We start from the raw sequence: 22386 nt of genomic DNA, 5'->3' as shown, positions 1-22386 counted from the left end.
TGCTTCCATAGGATCTGCCTCGTTCACAAGGTAACAAGTGAGGACAACTTCAGGTGGAAGTTGTGCATGTTGATCCTAACTAGAAATCAGCCACCTTCTCTGGTGCTGTTCAACAAATTCTGAAGTTGGTTTACACACATTCACTCAACATTTTTCAATTCTGAGGGATGTCTACAGAAGAGAAGAGGGAGGAGCAGAGAGGGGTCTGGAGATAAGCATGTTTGTTCTAAGGCAATACAGTTAATTTGAATTGACAGACAAGTTATTGACATTCAAAAATGGATGCAGAATTCCTAAAACCCAGAATTAGATTGTTGTGTCTTGAGAACACTGGGATAGCTAATTTGGGGGAAATTATCACACAGCATGTCATTATTTAAGCGGGGATTAGAGAAAGACGTGGCAGTGTGACCTGTAAGTGTCCACACCAACAGCAAGTAAGAACAGACTAACAACGTTAACAGGCCACCCAGTGGGCATCAGCACTGAACCTGGCAAATGACAACACCATGGTAACCAACAGTATTGATTTAATGAGTCATGATGAGACAGCAAAACAACACACAATATGCTTTTAAATGTTTCACTGAAACACCTCACCATTTTGGCTTCATGTAATGAGGTATTTGTAGAAGAAATTTATTTTGTTCACATTTTAGGTAACATTTAAATGGAAAGGGTTCTCTTTTAGGAGGAGGGGAAAGTAGTGAGTAAACAAAAAAAGAATAGATTTGAGTCTTTATTTTTGAAAAACAAGCATATACCTATCCCTTTCTGGCTTACACATTAGGATAGTGTGTGTACTTACTTCTGTTTCCTCTCAACGCACACCAAAATGGAGGTTGTGAGATCGTGCGCTGTCTTCCCTTGCATCAGTGCTGAGGGGACATCAGAAAACTAGAAGACACACGGGGCCGCAGCGGGCCAACGGAGACGAGTCCACTTTCCCTGTGATGCTAACAGGAAGCAGGAGCTCACTCGGTCCCGGCAGGCATTTTGCTCCTGTTGGGTTTCTGGCCTATTATCCAGAGTGGAAAGACACCGCTGGTGCAGATCAACCTCGGAGGAGGCCCTGGTCTCCTGTGCGGACTACTACCCTGCCTCTTTGACTCCCAGACCTGGAGCAGGGGGCCTTTCGCTGTGTGGCTTGTGTTCCTGTCCTCGTGCTGATGCTGGCCAGCCAGTCACATCTATTTACTTGTAAATAATGCTGTAAAACCGAGATCTAGATCTGCACTGCCTTTTCACCATGTTAGATTGGCGTCTACTTAACACTCAGCCCACCAACATTTTAAATAAAACTAAACCTTTTCCTTTAGTTTATTACTTTAAATAACAATTACTATATGAACATGGAACTGTGATTCAGAGATGAAAACTCAGACAATAAAATTTTAAAATCTGTGGGCAGTTATTTAATATACTCAATCAATGCTAACATTCCATTGCCATGTCAATGTTTTTAATAGGATTTCTATCTTAATCTACAGAGCAACAGGGATAGCCCGTAAGCCATTCCTGACAGCGCTATGGGTTACGTACCCAGGAGTAGCCTTGATAATGGTTATTATGTTGACTTTAACAACTTGAAGCACTTTATACTTGTCTTGATGTATACTTAAAGAATTTATTCAGCTGATTCTTAGGTAAAGGAGCCAAGTTACTTAATATTCTAAATCTCCAAAACTCCCTTCAAATGTAGTTTCTCAATCTTTAAGTTTTAACTGTCATTGTTTATTACTGTTTTGGCTACATTCTCTACGATTTCAGCAGCATCTTAAGAAGACAATGTGTCTATGTACAATGAAAAACAAAATGGCATGCCACATGAGGAGAGCTGAGCTGTACAGTGATAGTGCGAGTCTGTGGGAAGTCCGGCCTCCTGTTCTGTAACATGGACAAGTGATGTGTCACGATCAGCGTTACAGATGTGACAATAAGGAAAGATCCTACAGGAGTGAAATCATGGTTTCTACCACACAAGGCAGTTAGAAATGCTTCATATTTTAACAAATCTGTACAAACCACAAGAACTTGTTTAAGGGACCAACATCCCACCTTAGTGATAGGAATCTTTTAGAAATGTAGAATGACCATGAATAATCTATAAATCGAGTATCTAAGGGCTTACAGTCCCAGAACTCAAGAAACTGATTTGAAGAACTCTAGATGCCCAACATGATCACTTTTACATGCCTTGATTGTGAATCAATGTCTGATTTTAATCTTTCTGTAGGACATACAGTCAACTTGCACCTTTGAGGAGGTCATGAGTTTTTTTTTTGTTTTTGTTTTTTTTTTAGCAAAGAAGCAACATTTAGCAGCAATTAAAGCGCCTTCAAGAAGACGTAAAAAAAATACAATATCCAATTAGAAAAGCCATATTTTTTTAAACATTTGTACAAGAATAAGCTGCTGAAACTTAGTAATTCAATTATGACATCTGTACAACAATTTACACTCGAGCTGGAAGGGAATTTCTCATTAGCCTGCATAGAACCGGTCTGCATTTGGTTACGAACTACCACTTTTTTAATGAACATGGCCTGGTAACAAAAGAAAACACCTGTTAAGAACCCTAATGTGTTGAAAACACTGAAAATATTGCAATCTAGTGAATTCAACTGATTTCTAAATAAGCAGCTCATTTTCTAAGGTCCCCAGCTTTCCCTTTAATAAAGCCAATGGGAAAAACGGACATGTAATTTCGAGGTACAACTTGGTAAAAGCCAGAATAGGCAAATGACAAATGTCAACTTTGCCCATAGGTTCTCATGTTCACATTCTATTCCTACAAAACAAATGTCGTTGTCTTTCAGTTCTGCTTTGGTTTCAGCAACTGCTGCATGCTGAACAAAGTATCCAGGCACTGTAGTCTTATGTGTTAGAAACATATCTCATTTTCCCCCATGTGTTTTGAAATAATGAAAAACTACCCTTCGCATTAGAACTCTCCAGTAACAACCAAATGTATTTAAGAATTATCAATGCTATGTACAGTGCTCCCGCAGACAGACAAACACCACTGTGTTCCTATCTGAACCCGGGACTCCTGGGTCTGCGCAGCAGGCAGCCACCCTCCCGCTCAGTCACTGTCCATGATCCACTTGCATACAAATGAGGCTATGATGAACTTTAGAGTTCACCAGCAGTTTTCAACCATGTCCTACGTAAAAAGGGAAAAAGCAAACAAAGGAACAACAACAACAAAAACCACTCAAATGTTTTCAAACTCAAGTGAGCATCTGGAAACGGTTCAAAAGCATCATGCCACTCTTGGAGTAAAGTCAGTAAGAAATTACGCTTGAAGAAGGGGGTGTAGGGGAGGCTGTGAGCCCCGCCATGTGTAAGTTTCCTGAAGAATTCGATCTTCTCATGTGGGGGAGAAGGTATGGGTCATTTGCCAGTTGGTGCACATCAAATCGATCCTCTTTCCGGTATGCCAAACAGCGTCTTATGAAGGCCTGAAAACAAAGAGGCCAGCCATTAGAAGGAAGCCTTTACCCTTCTGAAGGTCAGCACTGAATCCGGGGACACATGACAATACATGGAGCTACATGAAGAAACAATGAACTTGGGTAGCAACAAGATCACCACCTCAAATTCAACTCTCAACTCACTTCTGAGCCCCTAGTGGTGGTTCAGTGTAAAGTCAGTATTGCTGACAAATCACCTTTCTGCTTACTTATTTCTGAAGACTTCCACCAGCCCCAACCATTTTTTCCTATTCAACTGTCCTCCTGTGTCGTCCAGTTTACCATCAGTCCAACAGGGAGAGTGCCATCCTCACACTGACGAGTCTTTCCTATTAGGACAGACTCCCAGGCAACAGTCTTCTTTCCACTGCATGAAGTGACTGTCTTCAGACACGGACGTCACCTCAGGGACATTTGAGATTTTGTTTTCGAGAATTTTGTTAGCCTTATGCATCATAAGGTTTGAAAAAGTTAAAATAGCAGGACAAATATCTTTTAAAATCCTGTTTTATAGTCTTTCCTTGAAACAGCTTCTTAAAAAATAAAAAAGGACTGCATACGTACACAAAAACGCAAATATCATAAAAGTATAGTACAAATGAATTATGTCTGTGCTAACTAGCCACCGACCGGATCAAGAAAATGAACTTTATCAAACCCCCACATCACCCTCCTGTGGAACCTGGGTAATTGGTGTGCTGACTTCTGATCATTTTGAAGGGGATATGGTGGAGTCAGAGAGGATGTTCTCCTAGGCCTGGCTCCTTTCCCTCAGCATTGTCAGATGGACCCATTAGGGGGCAAGAGGCTTTGTCCTTGCTGCTACTTGTGTTGGGATTACCTACTTAAAACTCGACAGGACACTAATCTTCTCCTAAGAGTCTGTCGTGTACTCTGTGCCTGGGCTTTGTGCAGGCCAACTCAGTTTTGCACCACTTTTTGCTTTGAAAACTTGTAAGTAAATCTAGTTACTATTATACTAAGTATAATCTTATTTTGAATCACATTTTATCTGAACACTTAGATCTTACCTGTTTAAAGTCTTTAACAAGAAACGTTGAAAAGATTGAGATGGCGGGAGAAAAAAAAATCCAGAGTGAGTCTGTGGAGCTGAAAGGCCCCTAAAGGCAAGGCTAGCTAAGCAGCCTGAAGAATGCACGCGCAAAGGGGGGAGGTACTTGGCAAAGGTGTGCTCTGCGGGGATGAGGGCTTAAAAATTCATGGGAACCGCCCCAGATAGTCTGTCTACCAGCCAGGTTAGAACCAAAAGTAGCCAAGTGCAAGGATTTGTCTTTGGCATAGTCCACTCTTGGTCATGTCCCCAATATTTTTATAAATACATGGTTTTAAAAAAATAAATTCATCTACTTTCTAGTCTTACTGGGGCTGACAGAAAGAAAAGATAAGACTGAGCTGCTAGCACAGTTAAGATACTTTTATTACATTTATCTTTTCTCTTTGTTGTAAACTATGTTGCCTTAATTGTCAAAATCTTCTAAAAGTCATTCAAATAACTTTAAAAAGTCAAACCATAAATATGTAAGGGATAAAATGTAATGCTTTGTCAACAAATACATTTGAGATTAGCTATGTGAAACCAGTATATTTTCTTTTTTTTTTTTGGATTAGAACTTTTATTTCAATTAAATCACTTTATTGGGGGCTCTTACATCTCTTATCACAATCCATACAATCATCCATTGTCAACATTTGTACATACACTTCCATCATCACTTTCAAAGCATTTTCTTTCCACTTGAACCCTTGACATCAGCTCATTTCCTCCTCCCTCCCGTTCTCCCTCATGAACCCTTGATAAGTTATAGATTATTGTTTTCATATCTTACATCATCCTCTGTCACCCTTCACCCCCTTTTCTGTTGTTCATCCCCCTGGGAGGGGGTTATTTTGATCCTTGTGATTGATTTTCCTCTTTCTCCCTCCAGCCTCCCCTAATCCTCCTGAGGGGTTCACCTGTCCTGGAGTCCCTGGGTTGTGGGCTCTTATCTGTAGCAGTGTGCATGTTCTGGTCTAATCTGATTTGTAAGGTAGAATTGAGGTCATGATAGTGGGGGGAAGGAAGCATTATGGAACTAGAGGAAAGCTGTGTGTTTCATTGGTGCTATACTGCACCCTGGCTGGCTTATCTCTTCCTTGTGACTCTTCTGTGAGGGGATGTCTGACTGTCTACAGATGGGCTTTGGGTCTCCAATGCCACCCCCACCCTCCAAATTCACCTTGGGTATGGTTTTGTTCTGGGTCTTAGATGCCTGATACGCGATCCCATCAACACCTCATGATCACACAGGCTGGTGTGCTTCTTCCATGTGAGCTTGGATGCTTCTGAGCTAGATGGCCACTTGTTTATCTTCAAGCCTTTGACTCCAGACGCTATATCTTTTGATAGCCGGGCACCATCAGCTTCTTCACATTTGCTTATGCACCCATTTTGGCTTCAGCAATTGTGTCGGGAAGGTGAGCATCACAGAATGCCAGATTATTAGAACAAAGTATTCTTGGGTTGAGGGAGTACCTTAGTCGAGGCCCAATGTCCATTTACAACCTTAATTCTTAACATATAGATATAAGTACGTAGATTTATTCCCCTCTTGTTATATACACATTTTCATATGTACATGCCTGTATTTAGACCTCTATAAATGTCCTTTGCCTCCTGGTTCTTTCCTCCATTTCCTTTTTGTCCCACCATCATGTCTGGCTTTCATTTGGGTTTAGTAATTCCTTGCTGCTACATTGCCCTTAATTAAGCCCACTAGGCATCCTACACCCTTCTCTCCATTGATTTTAGTTTACTTGTTCCCTTGTCCCTGGGTTGGTTCCCCTGCCCCACCCCTTCCTTTCCCCCCCCCCCCCCGTATCTCCCCGCTCTCCAACCATCAGTCCTGGTCTTTTAATCTCGAAATTGTTTATCCCACCCATCTTATCTAGCTAGACATGCAGAGACATTAATAAGTACAAAAACAAGGCAAAGCCAAACAAAACAACAAAGGAAGTCAAAACCAACAAAACAAAAACACACACCCCAAAATAACAACAAAAAGAAAGCCACTGGCAAAAATGGAAAAGCCTATAAATAGCTCAAGGTCGGTTTGTTGGCCTTACAAGTGTTTTCCAGTTGAGTATAATGAGGTGCCACACTCTGTCTCCAAAGTCTATTTTTTATATTCCCCAGGGATTTAATCACTTTGCTCCCCTTGCTGCGCTGTTGCATTCCCTTAGTGTTTCGTACCAGTGTGACGGGGTCAGATTGGGCACGGTTCCTGTACTGTGTCTGCAGTGTTGGTCCCTACAGAGTTATGGTTTAGTGAGGGACATCGTGTCTCATGGTGGAGCCAGGTCTATGGTCCTCTCCATGCATTGGCAGCTCTCAGCAGAAATATCGTCCTCGGGGCTTAGTGGGCGAGAATGTGTTCCCCTCCCTCTCCTTCCCTCTTCGTTTCTCCTGTGTACTCTCCCCAAGCTTCAACACTTCAGTGCTGTCCTCTGAATTGCATTCTTCTGGGGGGGTCTTTGCTCTTTTTGATAGTGCCCTTTAACACCCAAAAGTGTGAGCCCTGCTGCATCCAATCCAACTATTTTTACTTTTGCGCTTGTACCTCTATCCTATTTTTAAAGACGTTGCTTAACTCAGTCCCAGGACTCTTCCCCGCCTTCCCTAAATCCTTCTATCAGTTTTATATGTGTAGGTATGACAGTTAGGCTGTGACTCCTTTTGAGTTAATTTTTGAATGTGGTGAGAGGGAGTATAATCCATTCTAATGCAGGTGGATGTCCAGTTGTGCCTGAATACGTGTTGAAAAGATTATTCTCTCCTCATCGAGGTGTCTTGGCCCCCGTGTTGGAAGTCATTGCTGTCTGTCCTCATGCCAGCCCTGCGTCTTCTGGATGCCTGTAGCTGTGTGGTCAGTTTTGAAATCAGGAAGTGAGAGTCCTCTAACTTTGCTGACTTTGTTCTTTGTCAAGAGAGCTTGGGCTATTCTGGGTTACTTAAATTTCCATATAAATTATTGGGTCAGCTTATCAATTTCTACAAAGCAGCCAACTGGGATTCAATTTGCATATCAATTTAGGGTGTTGCCATCTTAACAATATTAAGTCTTCTGATGTGAACATGAAATGTCTTTCCATCTATTTGGGTCCTCTTTAACATCTTTCATAAAGTTTTGGTCCGTTCACGTTTAAAATCTCCTCTCTGTTCTTTGGATTGGATCATTCCTGTCGGTTTGTCTTTGAGTTCACTAACATTGTAAAATTGATTTTGGTTGCTTTTTCTCCGCGTTCACACCCATCTGAAGAATTGTTTTCGTTTAGAAATTATACTGTTTGATGGTTTCCATTTTTCTCCTACACTTCTTCCCGTCCACTCGCTGTAGCTGTTATTTCCTTTAAATTCTCAGGCAGCTGAATAATGGCTGTTGGAAAGGCCTGCCATGCTTATGCAAACACCTGTGTCATCTCAGGGTTGCTTCCCACACTCATTGCTTTAACCACAGTCCTGACTTGTCAATTGCTCCTACAAAAGTCTATGCTGACCAATGCCAGGGTTCTCACAGAACCTCATCCAGTCTCAATAGTGCATATGTTGATTAAGAACATGAAATCTGAAGATAGATTGCCTAGCTTTTAATCCCAGCTCATTCCATTACTGGCTGTATAATTTACAGTAAATGGCTGCTTCTCTCAAAGCTTTATAAATGCCTCTTGAGATCCATGCAAAACATTCAATGACGCCAAATGCAGGAAGATCAAAGGACAGTGGATCGAAAGTCTTGTGGATCCAGTGGCGGTGGCAGGGGTCTCCACGTGGTTCCTCCAGCCCCAGGGCTCTGGCTGCATCAGCACAACTCCATGTGGCTGTCAGCAGGAAGCAGCAGCAGCATCCATCTCCCTCCCCCAGGGAGGAGACAGGAGTTCCCAGAGTCCTCAGGAGAAGGCCATGCCCACACAGAGGCCGAGGCCTCATTGGTTATGAACTAATTGACAGGCTAGATTCCACCCTTTTGCAAGTAGACAGGAGATTATGTAACTCAACAGTGAGGTCCACACACAGCGCAGAAAGAAAAAGTAGGAGAGAGTCTCTTAAAAACCAGTATATTTTCAATGAGGAAGTCGAGTATAACCTCAAACTGGGGGGTACCATCTAACAATATTTATATTTACCTTAATTAATAATTAGAAACTATCTAATTCCTGCTTATAAATTATTCTTATAACCTAGACTAGAGGTTTTCACACCAGAAAAACAAAAAGGCTCTATCTTTTTCTTAGGGATCTCATAGGGCTTAGACAAGGGAGGATTCCAACAGAGGGACACAGAGAAATGAGCTCGAGGACAAGGAGAGGACAACGGGCAGGTGAAGGTATGGATTCTGGTGTCTGGCAGAAGTGGCCACTAGTGAGCTACTGCTCTGCTACTTAGCAGCTGGTACGATTCTGGGAAAGGTACCTGACACTTCTGCTATGGCTTGACTGGTTTCCTGTATTATAAAATGGAGTCACAAAAGTACCTTTACCTCTTCAGTTCTTGAAAGACAACACATCTAAAGGATCTAAACAATGCCCTGGCACACAGTAATCATGAAATAAGTGAGAAGTATTATTATAGCTCCTTCTATACTTAGCTAGCCCAGGTAAAATATTAGTTTAAGCTAATGCACAAGACTTGAAGGTAATGGTGGGCCCAGTGTGCTATTCATCAATTTCTAAAAAAGCAATTTGGTGTTCACAAGAATCAGAAATTGTATTTAGGTCCTTAAAAGGTAAAATGGTCACACCCAAAATCCAGGGAAAGTTCTTTTTCCAGAGCACACCACCCAAGTTCCAACTCGACCAATTTGCTGGACAGTGGCAAACCCTTTCACTACTAAGTATTTACCTTGTTTTAAGCACAATCTACAAAACAAAATGTACCTCACAAAGACAATTTACATAAATTGAATACCTTGGCTTCACTGCTTACAACCGGTTTTACAGGAAACTGGACTTCTGTGGCTTTCAATATTGTGTTTTCTTGCAGGATGTCTTGTTGAGATTGATTGTGACCAAATGGCTAAAAAAAGGGGAACAAAATGTTAAGAAATTTATATCTCAAAACATTTAAACATAAATAACATTAGTAAGCCCCAAGCTTGTTAAGTGCTTATTCGGTTATTTGGAACCTCAACGCATTTCCACAGGAGTAAGGCAGCTGAGAATGGCCCGAGAAAGTGCGTCCCAGCAAGTGTTGCACAACTGAAGCCAGGTGAGACACGGAAAACATGCTGTGACTGTGCAACTGGGGTCAAACAAAGACAGGAGAAGACATTTAAATTGCTGCCTTGAAGTCTGGCTGGAAAAGAGCTAAAGTAGTGGGACCATCTGGGAAAATTCCAAAGAAGAAATTGTTTTGTGCATGATACACTGATCTAAGTCAAAGAGGTTTGGATTTGGAGCTGGGAGACCTAGGTTTGGTCCTAACTTGCTGTGAATTTCCCGACAAGTCTCTTCACCTCTCTTCCCTTGTTTCCTAAATGAAGGTCTGGGTAGGAAGTGGACTAGCCAATAGCTAGTGTACCTTATAGTTTCAGACTTCAGTCGTGGGAAGAATTATGACATCCTATGCCTGAACCACCCTGTGTGTGTGTGTTGGGGGGTGGAGGGGAGTGTGGTAGTGGGATATGAAGGCTGGGGTAAGGGGGACCTAAGCAGCAGAGAGAGATAAGGGACCATGTACAGTTACTTCTTTTTCTTATCCCTCTTACCCTCTTCTAATTCCCCACAAAAAGCAAATGCAGAAAGTAAGCCAATGGTGTGACACTAATCCAAGGAAATTTCAGAAAGAAATGCCACAAAAGACTGGCTATATTAGCAAGAATCTAAATTGACTTCATGTTAATGATACTTAGCATTGAAAGGAGGAGGGGACCCAAAGCAATTTGCCTCTAGACCAGGCGTCCTCAAACTACGGCCCGCGGGCCACATACAGCCCCCCGAGGACATTTATTCAGCCCGCCAGGTGTTTTTGCCATTTCGTTTTTTTAACTTCAAAATAAGATATGTGCAGTGTGCATAGGAATTTGTTCATAGTTTTTTTTAAACTATAGTCCGGCCCTCCAATGGGTCTAAGGGACAGTGAACTGGCCCTGTTTAAAAAGTTTGAGGATCCCTGCTCTAGACAGTTGCCAAGCCATATAATGTAACTCACTCACCTTTCTACCATAGAGACACTGAAAAAAGATGACTCCAACTGACCACACATCAACCTTGTTGGAAATCTTTGGTGGCTCTTTTCCAACTACAAAACATTCAGGAGGTAAATACCTGTAGTTTTTGAGTTGAGAAAAAAGAAAAAGATATGTATTAACCATCTCTAACTTCAAATCTACACGTAAAAATCTTAGAATATGCATTCAACTCATACACAATTTTTATCGTGCTTTCATCAGTGAAAACCATCAACTAGAGACTAGTGAAGCATTTCCATATTTGCTTCATTTGCCTCTACAACCAAAATACAAAACCTTAAACAAGAAAATCATCCTTATACATGAGAATATTCTCATGTGATGTTTAATGACAAAGGAAAACAATTTCCCACACCATGACCATTATTCACACTCTAGGCAGTTATCCTAAATCACATACCTGATCAGGTAGGTTTTTTTGTTTAAACAACCTCAATAGCACTCATTGCCAACAAGACCTGTCTCTCACTTGTAAAACAAGACCCATCTGCATTTGGTAACATTTAAAATTCTGAATTCACCAACCCCCAAACTGGCTAGTCAAAGCCACCTTACTGCAACTCACTTGGTGAACAAGTTTTCTTCTCCCCACAATCCGAGCAACTGCTCAAAGACTCGGCTGCTTCTCTCCAGGCAGTTGTGCATCCTGCCTGTGCTGTCACAGGACTTTTCAGGCCGACCTACTGTGATGGCATTGAACTGACTACTGCTCAGAATACAGTGCATTGCTCTCACTTATTGTGCATTTTCAAGCAGTAGTACTATATGCAATAGAGTGAGTAATTAAAAATGTATGTTATTTACTAGTTCATAATTTTTCAAACGAAAACAAAAAATAGTCACCACCTAGGAGGTGGGGAAAAAAAGATCCACTAGACATGCAAGCAATATATACTTCACAAAAATTAAAATGAACTAAAGACACTGACAAGGAGTAACAGTGGAGTGAGAACTACTCTTTCATGCTTTAGTTCTGTATCCACTATGCCAACATTGTCAAGGTTCCAGCAGGATGCCGATGGTGCAGTTAGGTCCTCAAGTCAACTCCAACACTCCAGAAACACAATGGAAGGAACACGGTCCAGACCTGCACCATCTTCACAATTGTTATGCTTGAGCTCCACTATTGCAGCCACGGTGTCAATCCACCTTGTCAAGGGTTTCTCTCTTATCTGCTGGCCGTAGACATTTTCCAAGCATGATGTCCTTCTCCTGATAATATGTCCAAAGTACGTAAGATGGAAGTCTTGCCATGCTTGCCTTTAAGGAACATTCTGACTGTACATCTCCCCACGTAGAGTTGTGTGTTTTCTGGCAGTCAATGGTATTTATCGTATATACTTGTGTATAAGCTGAGTTTTCCAGCACATTTTTAATGCAGCTTTTGTGGTAAAATTAGGTGCCCTGGCTGATATCTGGGTCAGTTTATCCTCGAGTATATGCAGTACTTCAATATTCTTCAGCAATATTATCATTCAAGCGTATCAATTCTTCTCTGGCCTTCCTTATTCACTACAAAGCTTTCACATGAATTTGAGGCAATGGAAAATGCAATGGCTTGAGTCTGGGGCATCTTATTCCTCAAAACGACACATCCTTGCTTCATAAGCCCAGTGTGAACTATGTTGTTGGATTTCTTGACTGCAGGTTATGGTGCCAAAACTAGAGCAAAATCATTCACCACATTCGTTTTTTCTTTGTTTGTCTTGTTATTATCTAACTTGTCCAACTGTGAGGATTTTGTTTTATGATGAGATGTAATCCATACTGAAGCATGTACTTTTGATCTTCATGAATAAGTACAATTAAAGTCTTCTTTACTTTCAGCACGAAAATGAATGTCATTTGCATATCAGAGGTTGTTAATGAGCCTTCCTCTAATCTTGATGCTCCACTCTTCTTTAAATAGTGCAACTTCTTGGATTATTTGCTCAGCATACAGATTGGATAAGTATGGTGAAAGAATACAACCCTGAAGCACACATTCCTTGACTTAAAATCAAAGATTAAAGCCTGTTTCTGTCTGAGTAACTGTTTACAGGTTTAGCAGGAATAGAATTAAGTGTCCTGGAATTCCCATTTTTCTCAATATTATCCATAATTTACTACGAGCCACACTGTTAGATGCCTTTGCACGGTCAATAAAGTAAGTAAACATATTTTCGCCAGATCCATTTGACCTCAGCAATGACATATACCGTGTTCCATGTCCTCTTCTGAGTCTGGCTTGAGTTTCTGGCAGCTCCCTGTTGGTATACTGCTGCATCCATTTTAAAACTATCTTCCACAAAATTTTACTTGCATACAATATGAATGCTACTGTTCTGTATTTTTACTAGGTCACTTTTCTTGAGAAAGGGCACAAATACGGCTCTCTTCCAGTTGGTTAGCCAGATAGCTTGGCATAGATTAACGGTTGCTTCAAGGAAGCTAATAGAACTCTTAACAAATATATGAATTTTTCGGAAATAGAACCAGCAAGATAGCTTATTCATCATGTAAAGGCTTTCTGTACTTCCAAAAAGAAATAAAAATCTGCATTTGTTTTACTATTAAAAAATGTGCTTGTGCACGAGTATAATTAAAACAAGACTGATCCTTAAACACCAGGCTCTATTGTCTCTTAAAGTTCAAAGAAGTGTGGTTTTCAGATCTGACAGTGTAGCTATTCGGGGGGGGGGGGGGGAGATCATTAGGGGTTAGTGCAGGCGTCCTCAAACTACAGCCTGCGGCCCACATGCGGTCCATTGAGGACATTGATCCGGCCCGCCAAGTGCTTTTGCCCCATTTTGGTTTTTTACTTCAAAATAAGACATGTGCAGTATGCATAGGAATTTGTTCATACTTCTTTAAAAACTATAGTTCGGCCCTCCTACAGGTTTGAGGGACAGTGAACTGGCCCCCTGTTTAAGAAGTTTGAGGAACCCTGGTAGTGAATGATTACATTGGAGCCCTAAAAGAAACATACATGCAAGACTTATCTTCTCATACTGACAATTACTTCAAGCTTCTAGAGATAAAAGATAATTTGCAAAAGCAACATACATATATAAGTCTGTAAGTTTTAAATTTAGAAGGATAAAAGGGTTATCAAGATATCTCAGTTTACTAATTACATACTTAAACAACTTGGTTACAGAAATCACTGTGTTTTGGAGCACTATTTCAATGAGAAATGCATTTTAGGCTCCTCCATGAACCATCATGGTTGCGTCTCATTTCCACAGAGTGGAACTGGAGCAAGGGGAAAATTACAGGGGGGGGTGTGTCACCTACACAGGAAGAATGTTCTACTGGTTAAGCATGGCTGAAAACATAATTTCGATCAAGAGCCCTAGTCAAAAACTGTTGTGTCTGTTGGTTTTAATCATTAGAATTCTAAGATTTTATTGTGTGTTTGGGTGGGCAGGGGTAGTCCGATTACTTGGAAAAAAAAACATTAAAAAGGTCTAAATCCTGATTAAGAATATTAACTTTTGATAGTCAGGCACCATCAGCTTTCTTCGCCACATTGACTTATGCACCCGTTTGTCTTCAGCGATCGTAAAAGAGATAGTGTCTGGGGTCTTAAAGGCTTGAAGGTGAACAAGCGGCCATCTAGCTCAGAAGCAACAAAGCCCACATGGAAAAAGCACACCAGCCTGTGCGATCACGAGGTACTAAAGAGACCAGGTATAAGGCATCATGCAAAAAAATATATGTGTGTGTATGTATATATATATGCGTGTGTGTGTGTGTGTGTGTGTGTATGTATGTATAGATAGATAGATATACCATAGTGAATGAAGTGCAGAGTGGAGACCCAAAGCCCATTTGTCGGCCACTGGAGATCCCCTCACAGAAGGGTTTAGGAGAGGAGATGGGTCAGTCAGGGTGCGATCTAGTACCGATGAAGAACACAGCATTCCCCCAGATCCTGGATGCTTCCTCCTCCCAACTACCATGATCCGAATTCTACCTTGCAGGACTGGATAGGGCAGAGATTGTACTGGTGCATATGGGAGCTGGAGGCACCGGGAATCCAGGGTGGCTGATACCTTTAGGACCAGGGGTGTGAGGGACAATACTGGGAGAGTAGAGGGTAAGTGGGTTGGAAAGGGGGAACCCATTACAAGGATCCACATGTAACCTCCTCCCTGGGAGACGGACAGCAGAGAAGGCGGGGGAGGGAGAGCCGGATATGGCAAGATGTGACAAAATAACAATCTATAAATTATCAAGGGCTCATAAGGGAGGGGGGAGCGGGGAGGGAGGGGGTAAAAAAAAGAGGACCTGATGCAAAGGGCTTAAGTGGAGAGCAAATGCTTTGAAATTGATTAGGGCAAAGAATGTACAGATGTGCTTTATACAATTGATGTATGTATATGTATAAATTGTGATAAGAGATGTATGAGCCCCTAATAAAATGTTTAAAAAAAAGAATACTAACTTTTCAGTGTTTATAAACTTAAAAATGATCTTTAAATATGAAAAAATCCATGATACCATAATTAGAATATATGCCATAAGCAGAAACTGAAATGCTAAACTGATTTTTAAAAGACTGACCAATGACTGATCCCTGTGGATAAAAAGTAAAATGCACACAGATGGCATGTTGGAACTGGGTGCTATGACGCCAGCTACACTGTTTGGAGACACTAAGGTTGTCTTTACTCATGTTGTCACTGTCTTGTCCAACAAAGTCATGTGTAAGTAACTCTCTTTACAACACGCTACTCTTTTTACTAAACAAATGAACCCTGAAATCAATGTCTGTTTTAAAATTTTATAGCCTGCTTTCTCAACTTTAGTGAACTCGATGATAAATTTGAAAATTCGCTATGAAGTAGTTTTTGTTAACACCTAAGAAGTTCTCTGAGTGGATGACAGTCATTCAATGATCTACCTACTTAACTATAGTTCTACTTAGAATTGCATGTGAATGTGTGAAGTCGTTAAGGGTATTTGGGAGAGTCGAGCTCAAAGGCCAAGAATATAGCCACTTTATCCCCTATCCGCACGATAACCCAAAAGCCGAAACCGCCAAATCCCTATAAAGAGGGTTTGGTACTTATGGTTATTCTATTCGTAATAGTTTCCCTATCATATTTAAATAGGTATTTGCATTCACGATCAACCTCATCCTAAGACTAGAAAAATCGGTCGTGATTTCTTTGAGTTAGGAGTTCCTGGCTGGTGGGTCCTGACTCCACCCTTACCCCCACCTGCTGAGCTCTGCCATGGTGAAGATGAAAGACGACTTGCTGCAGCAGTCTCCTGCCCCACTCAGAGGCTGCACACCAGGCTCTTACTGCAGTAGTCTCAAAGGCTACATGAAAATAAACTAAATTCTCATTAAACACTGGAAGAGTCACGAATTGAGGTAACTTTGGAATGCTGAATGATGCACTTACCAGTAAGTGCCTGCTCCTTGGGAAGTTAGATCCATCCCATCTACACCATAACTATCATCATCCATAATCTTGGAAAGACCAAAATCCGTGATTTTGATTTCTCCACATGCTGTTCCATCTACCAGAAGAATGTTTCCTTAAAACAAAATATTAAAAATCTTTTAATGATACAGATAGACAAATACCACACAAATGTAGTTATACTTTGATTTGCAAATGTTGGTGGTCTTTTAAAATTCAAAGTGAAACAAAGTTCCTAGCCTCCACTTCCAACAATTCAACCTAAAAATGAGTACAATGAAGGTACAACAGCTAACTTTCAGGAAGTAAATATGCGTATTTAAAATATGGTCAAACCAAAACAAACTACCAAACATTGAGTCAATTTTGACTCATAGCGACCCTATAGGACAAGGTAGAATTGCCGGTGGGTTTCTGAGACTGTATCTCTTTATGGGAGTAAAGAGCCTCATCTTCCTCCCACTAAGCATTTGGTGATTTTGAACTGCCAACCTTATGGTTAGCATACTTTGAACTCTACTAGTACTCACTGAAGTTTTAAAACGGAACCCAAAAGCATACTGTCTGAGCGCTTAATTAAAAAAACAAACCAATAGTCTTTATAACGTAAAAAAATGATTAGACATGTTTCATTCTTTACCTGGCTTAAGATCATAATGTATAATAGGGGGTTTGATCTCATTGAGATATCTTAGTGCATTTACAATCTGCATTACAATAGACCTAGCTTCTTTCTCTGACATTAGTTTATGTTGCTTCAGATAGAAATCCAAGTCATTGCCTTCACAGTATTCTAACACTGTACAAAACCTACAGTAAAGAGAAGAAAAATTAAACATAAAATTGTATCCAACAATTCAAATTATAAAATATTTATATCACTGCTACAAAATATGAAAAATAAAACCAAGCATCTTAACACACAACATGGAAAAAACCCAACATATTCCAATGTACGTAATACTTAGTACATGGAGATCTTAGTATTTAGATAAAATATAACTATTTATTTTAAATGAGGTCTCATATACACTTTATTTCACTGGCATACCAATTCTAAGACTTTCTTAAGGAAACAAAAATTGTGGTCACTTACGTATCTGTGTCCAAAGAGAAATAGTCATAGAGCTTAACTATTCTGGGATGGTCCAGTTCTTTGTGTATTCTATACTCTCTGCAGGCATGTCTAAGAGAAGAGCATGTATTAATTCTCCAGGACCACCAACATTTTTGTCAATTTAAAAGACTAATAACTAATATTTACTTGTAGTAGTTTTCTTTCTTCTCATCTCTCCAGCTTTTATTAAGCTGGTGGATCTTCACAGCAGCATATCTTTGCTCATAAAGGTCAAAAGCCTAGAATTAAAATAAATAAGAGTTCAGGCCGAAGACCAACTGGAGAGTCCCTGGACGATCATTTTGCACTACTGAATTAGAACACGCTCTACAGTTTTAACCGTCATCTCTGCCAGGGCTCCATACAGGTTCAAGGACACATTTATTATCTGACATGAGCTACAAATCCATGGTGATAAATCAGAGAACAAGGCGCCTTAATTGATTGTTAACATCTAAGTTTAATTGTACTAGCATTCCACTGAATCAAGATGAAACATAGAGCTATTATTTGTTTTAATCTAGACATGTATCTCTTTATCAGAAATAGCAGGACACAAGCAGGAAAACAGAGAACTGTACGTGTTTCTTGTGGGTTGGATAAAGAAAACCTTTTCTCTGTCTTTTTCCCTATCCATTCTCTACTGTGAAAACTGGAATGTCCCTAACAAATTCCGCAGTTAAAAAACAAAAACTAAGCTATTATTATGAAATTGCACACACATATACATAAGTACCGAGTACTATGAGCCTTATGTACCGACCACCTCATCCAAATTAAAATTTTTATCAGTACTTGCAATTCTTAATTCATTTATTCATTTTTCATAATTGCCTCCTCTCTTCACAATGAATAGCTTTAAAGACAAAATAATTTTAGAGAACAAATATCATTTCCCTCTTCAAAATTTCAATATTTATTCTAATAGATCTAAAAAATACACCACCTCTATATCTATCACTAATTCCTTAATCTAATACGGATTCTAACTTCTACTTTCCTTTGTTGTCTCAAAAAAAGCAACAACAACAGTTTTAAAGGACCAGCCTAGTTCTTAAATAAAAATATCAAACTATCTGCATCCTTTTTGAAGTCTCACATGATTTGTACAAATTTTTAAAGGACACGGAATATGGATGATGCTAAAGAGATTAAATAATCTGGATTTCACTTTGATTTGCAAATGGTGGTGTTCTTTTAAAATTCAAAGTAAAATGAGGTCCCTATCCTCCCACCCTGGCATCAACTTAACATAAAAGTAAGTACAATTAAGGTAGAATTCTATACTGTCAAAATTATGAAAGCATAGACTCAGCCACAACACAGTCCTGGTGATGTAAGTGGGCTGCTAACTGTAAGGTCAGCAGTTCAAACCGAGAAACAAGGCTGCATGCAGACTGGCAGTACGGCACTTCTCAGAAGTAGTTCTACTCTGCCCTATAGTGTCACTATGAGACAGAATTGCTAGATGGGAGCGAGGTATCTGTTTTTCAAAATATTTTATGGAAATCAGTTGAAGGCAAAACACTTGAAAATTTAAAAATAACACAGTTCTAATAAATATTTTTAAAGTAGCTATTATATTACATTTAAAGACGAGAGAATAAAAATAAAGGTAATGTAAGAAAAATAAATTTTAAGAAGAAAACCTTCAAAGGCAATCATACTAAAGGATCACAGAAAGTAAGTCTATGACTAGTCAAAGCTCTCATCAATGTATACTGATTACAATAGGTTCTCCTAAAGTCAGGTGAGTGTTGAGGGTTTCTCATAAAGTAATATGGCAATCTGGTTAGCAATTGATTAAAAATATTTCACCTTGATGAGGTAAATCTGTATTTCTTACTTGCACTGACTTGCACTTTCTAATTTCTACAGAAGCCTTTTCTTACACAACCCTATCTATAAGGCAAAGTCCTGTCATGGAAGCCATTAGAAGGGCCAAAGCAGGTCAAATGTTAAGCTGAGCAATGCTAAGTGTACTTTTGAGATTTGAGGATCCATGACAGTCTTGCTTTCTACCTCGCTGTCTGGGAAGGCCTGCTGTGAGTATTAAGAGCTTGAAGAGGAAGGGCTGTGGCTGTTAGTGCTCAGTCATCCGTCAATGCATGGTGAGCCCAGGCACAAGGGAACACAACGTCCTCTAGTCCTCACCACCACCCTGCCCACGGGTGCTATGGACCGGACCACTGGGATCAGCGGGATTCCGCTGGCCACTTTCAGAAGCAGCTCTTAGTCTGTCATAGTCTGAATACTCCAATGAAAGTTGCTCGTATCCCAACATGCAAGCCTCCACTGACAGACTGGTGGTGCTGCGCATAAGGAGCATTATTAATCCAGAGGCAAGCTTGGGTTTCCTGCATGGAATTTTACCAATGAACCACCACTATTCCCAAACTTTAAAATCAGAGAAATAGGAATTAGAAAAAATGCTCAAAGATTATTCTTGATGGGTGAGGAAGGTGAAACCATCACATACATCATTTTCAAGGACCTTTATGTCAAGAAAGCAAAGAAAACCACACGGAGTAAATTCTGGAACTAAGACCAGAATTGAAGCTGACTCAGAATCCTGCCATTCCCCCCTTCCTCCCCTCCCCCTCCGAGTCAGAACTGAAATCTAGGATGTTTTTAGGAAACCAGGGAGGCAAAGTCCCTGTCTCACTCAACAGAAAGGGCAACCATCATCATGAGTCATGATGTTAGTTGCCTTGTCAACCTGAGGCAGGGTGACCCAGGTATGCACAGTAGTTACAAGGACGGAGGCTTTGGGAAGCACATCAGCAGGTCTGTCTTCAGAGGCACCTGTCGTAGGTATGGACCACTAACTTTTCTGGGCTTACCCATCTACACCATTCAGGGACTTCACTCGTAAAATAGTGCTAATAGCTCACAAATATGAAGCACCATTGTCCTATGCGATTTACATGAGTTAGCACAATTTAATCATGACAACAAGCTTATGGTAACAACACAATTACTATTCCGAGTTGAAGACAGTGTGGCAGAAGGTAAGTAATAAGCCCAAATCCAATACAGTTGGTAAACAGCAGTCAGGATTAATCAGGATTCAAACCCATCTGTCTGACTTCAGAACCTAGGCTCTTTACCACTAACTGTAATGACATATAAGGAAACACAGTGTTACATGACGCTTATTACGGGGGGGGGGGGGGGGAATGATGACCAAATCTGACTTGAGCTGATGTGGAGGGCCAGGGAAGCATTAACAAAGAACTGAAGTTGAAGGTGACAGTATGACCACTGGGACTGTACTGTTGAGTGAGACAGGGACTTTGCCTCCCTGGTTTCCTAAAAACATCCTAGATTTCAGTTCTGACTCTGGGGGGAGGGAGAGGGAGGAATGGCAGGATTCTTTTTTTTAATGTTAGGGCATACAAAATTACTAGTATATGCAATCCCGGAAAGGAGGCTCTGGTGGCAGAGGGGTCCTCAGAGCTACAAGGACTGGTTCTCCCATGGCACAAAGGTAGATGAGAGAAATGAAAGCATCTTGGCTTTTGCACTTAAGGAGCAGGGCAGAGGGATAAATGAAAATGAGACCTACTGAGGTAAGAGTTGTGTTAGGAGAAGGGATTTTGGAAGAGAGGCAAATGATTTTTATTTCAGATAAGAATTTAAATAGTCCACGAGGTGCCCGGGTGAGGCTAACAGGCAAAATCAGTATTCAAGTAGGAATTCAAAAGGAACGTGTAGGTTAGAGATGGAATCACACAGATGATAATTGAGTGAAAGTGGGTAAAATCTCGAAAGAATACCAAATAAGAAGAGAGGCCTCAGGACCCCACCATTTAAAGGTTGGCTAGAAAGGCATATCTGGGGTGGGGGTGGGGAAACAGGTATAAAACAAAGGCATGCATGTAATGAGTAAAAGTTTCTACAATGATACATACACACTTGCCTTAAAAGAGAAATTCAGGTAAATATGGGGCATATCTGACTTCGAATGCATGTTAAAATTAATGCGATCTTTATGATAATGCACTGCCTTCAACAGCTCCCTGCTCATCTTTGCTCGAGAGGTTGTCAATGTGTGAAAGGTTGATGGTGACTACACAATGAATATCAGAGGGACTCGGGGGGACCGGGCAGTCTCTGGGTTCTTGAGCTATGACAACATATTGTGAGAATCAGGACATGAAAACCACAAAATCAATAAATAAAAGAAAAACTTTTTAGGCATATATTTCTGCATTTGTGTAATATTAGTCTGAGAAACAGAACAAAATTCACCTTACCTTATATACTTCACTAAAGCCACCTCTACCAAGCAGATGAAGTAACAAATATCTTTCATTTAACGTTGGGTGATCTTTGAACCTTATGGGGGAAAAAAACGTAGGGACATTAAAACACACACACACACACACACACACACACACACACACACGGAGAGAGAGAGAAAGAAAAGGTTCCTTCTCCATTAAATCCCACTGTTATTCTACTCGCCGGTATTTTTTCCTCACTTTACTGCTACTTTTGAATTGTTTCTATTTTTTTCTTTTTCTATTACTTCTCTACCTGTATGACTTTTAGCCATCTTAAATTTTTGGTGCTCTTGTTTAACTTTTATAGCTAAATAGTCTACTTAGTGACCAATGTATAGCAATTACAGCACTGCTGTGAGTTTTATGAAAGCCTAAATCCATGCAAGCAAGAAGTACTTTCCTTGGAAAGATACATATATATTGGTACTTATGGCAGCTCAAGCTATTAGAAGACTGACATATCATTAACAAATATAATAAATTGCCCTTTGGGGGGGGAAGGAAAGAGGAGCTGATACCAAGAGTTCAATAGAAAGTGAATGTCTAGAAAAGAATGATGGCATCTTATGTACAAACGTGCTTGATATATTGATGTATGGATTGTTATAAGAGTTTAAAATGTCCCCAATAAAATGATACTTTAATAATAATTTTTGAAAGAAAAAAATAAATGGCCCCTCACTCATGATTAATTTTACTGCCTTTGGACTTTCATACAAAATTGTAATTTCCAACTCAAAAGGTTTGTCTTTAAAAATATCCACTGACAGACAATTCTGCTATTACAAGTTAGTATTGATTGCCTTTACTATGTATTAAGCATACATATGCATTAACTCATTC

The 22386-nt window shown here is 40.2% G+C and overlaps 1 protein-coding gene across 1 annotated transcript in view; it reads right to left on the bottom strand.

Moving 5' to 3' along the window:
• Positions 1-513: 513 nt before the first annotated feature.
• TLK1 (tousled like kinase 1) overlaps positions 514-22386 on the bottom strand; it is a 141235-nt gene continuing 119362 nt past the window's right edge. The window contains exons 14-21 of the mRNA XM_075529353.1: positions 21514-21595; positions 17402-17493; positions 17234-17323; positions 16778-16947; positions 16117-16252; positions 10685-10796; positions 9439-9546; positions 514-3464 (exon numbers count right to left, since the gene is read on the bottom strand). Coding sequence (XP_075385468.1) covers positions 3288-3464; positions 9439-9546; positions 10685-10796; positions 16117-16252; positions 16778-16947; positions 17234-17323; positions 17402-17493; positions 21514-21595 — 967 coding nt within the window. The 3' untranslated portion in view covers positions 514-3287. The remainder of the gene's footprint in view (positions 3465-9438; positions 9547-10684; positions 10797-16116; positions 16253-16777; positions 16948-17233; positions 17324-17401; positions 17494-21513; positions 21596-22386) is intronic.

This window comes from Tenrec ecaudatus, chromosome 13 (assembly GCF_050624435.1).
Source record: "Tenrec ecaudatus isolate mTenEca1 chromosome 13, mTenEca1.hap1, whole genome shotgun sequence".
Taxonomy (NCBI): Eukaryota; Metazoa; Chordata; class Mammalia; order Afrosoricida; family Tenrecidae; genus Tenrec; species Tenrec ecaudatus.
The sequence above is the reverse complement of the archived record's forward strand: the minus strand, read 5'-3'. Positions and strand labels throughout refer to the sequence as shown.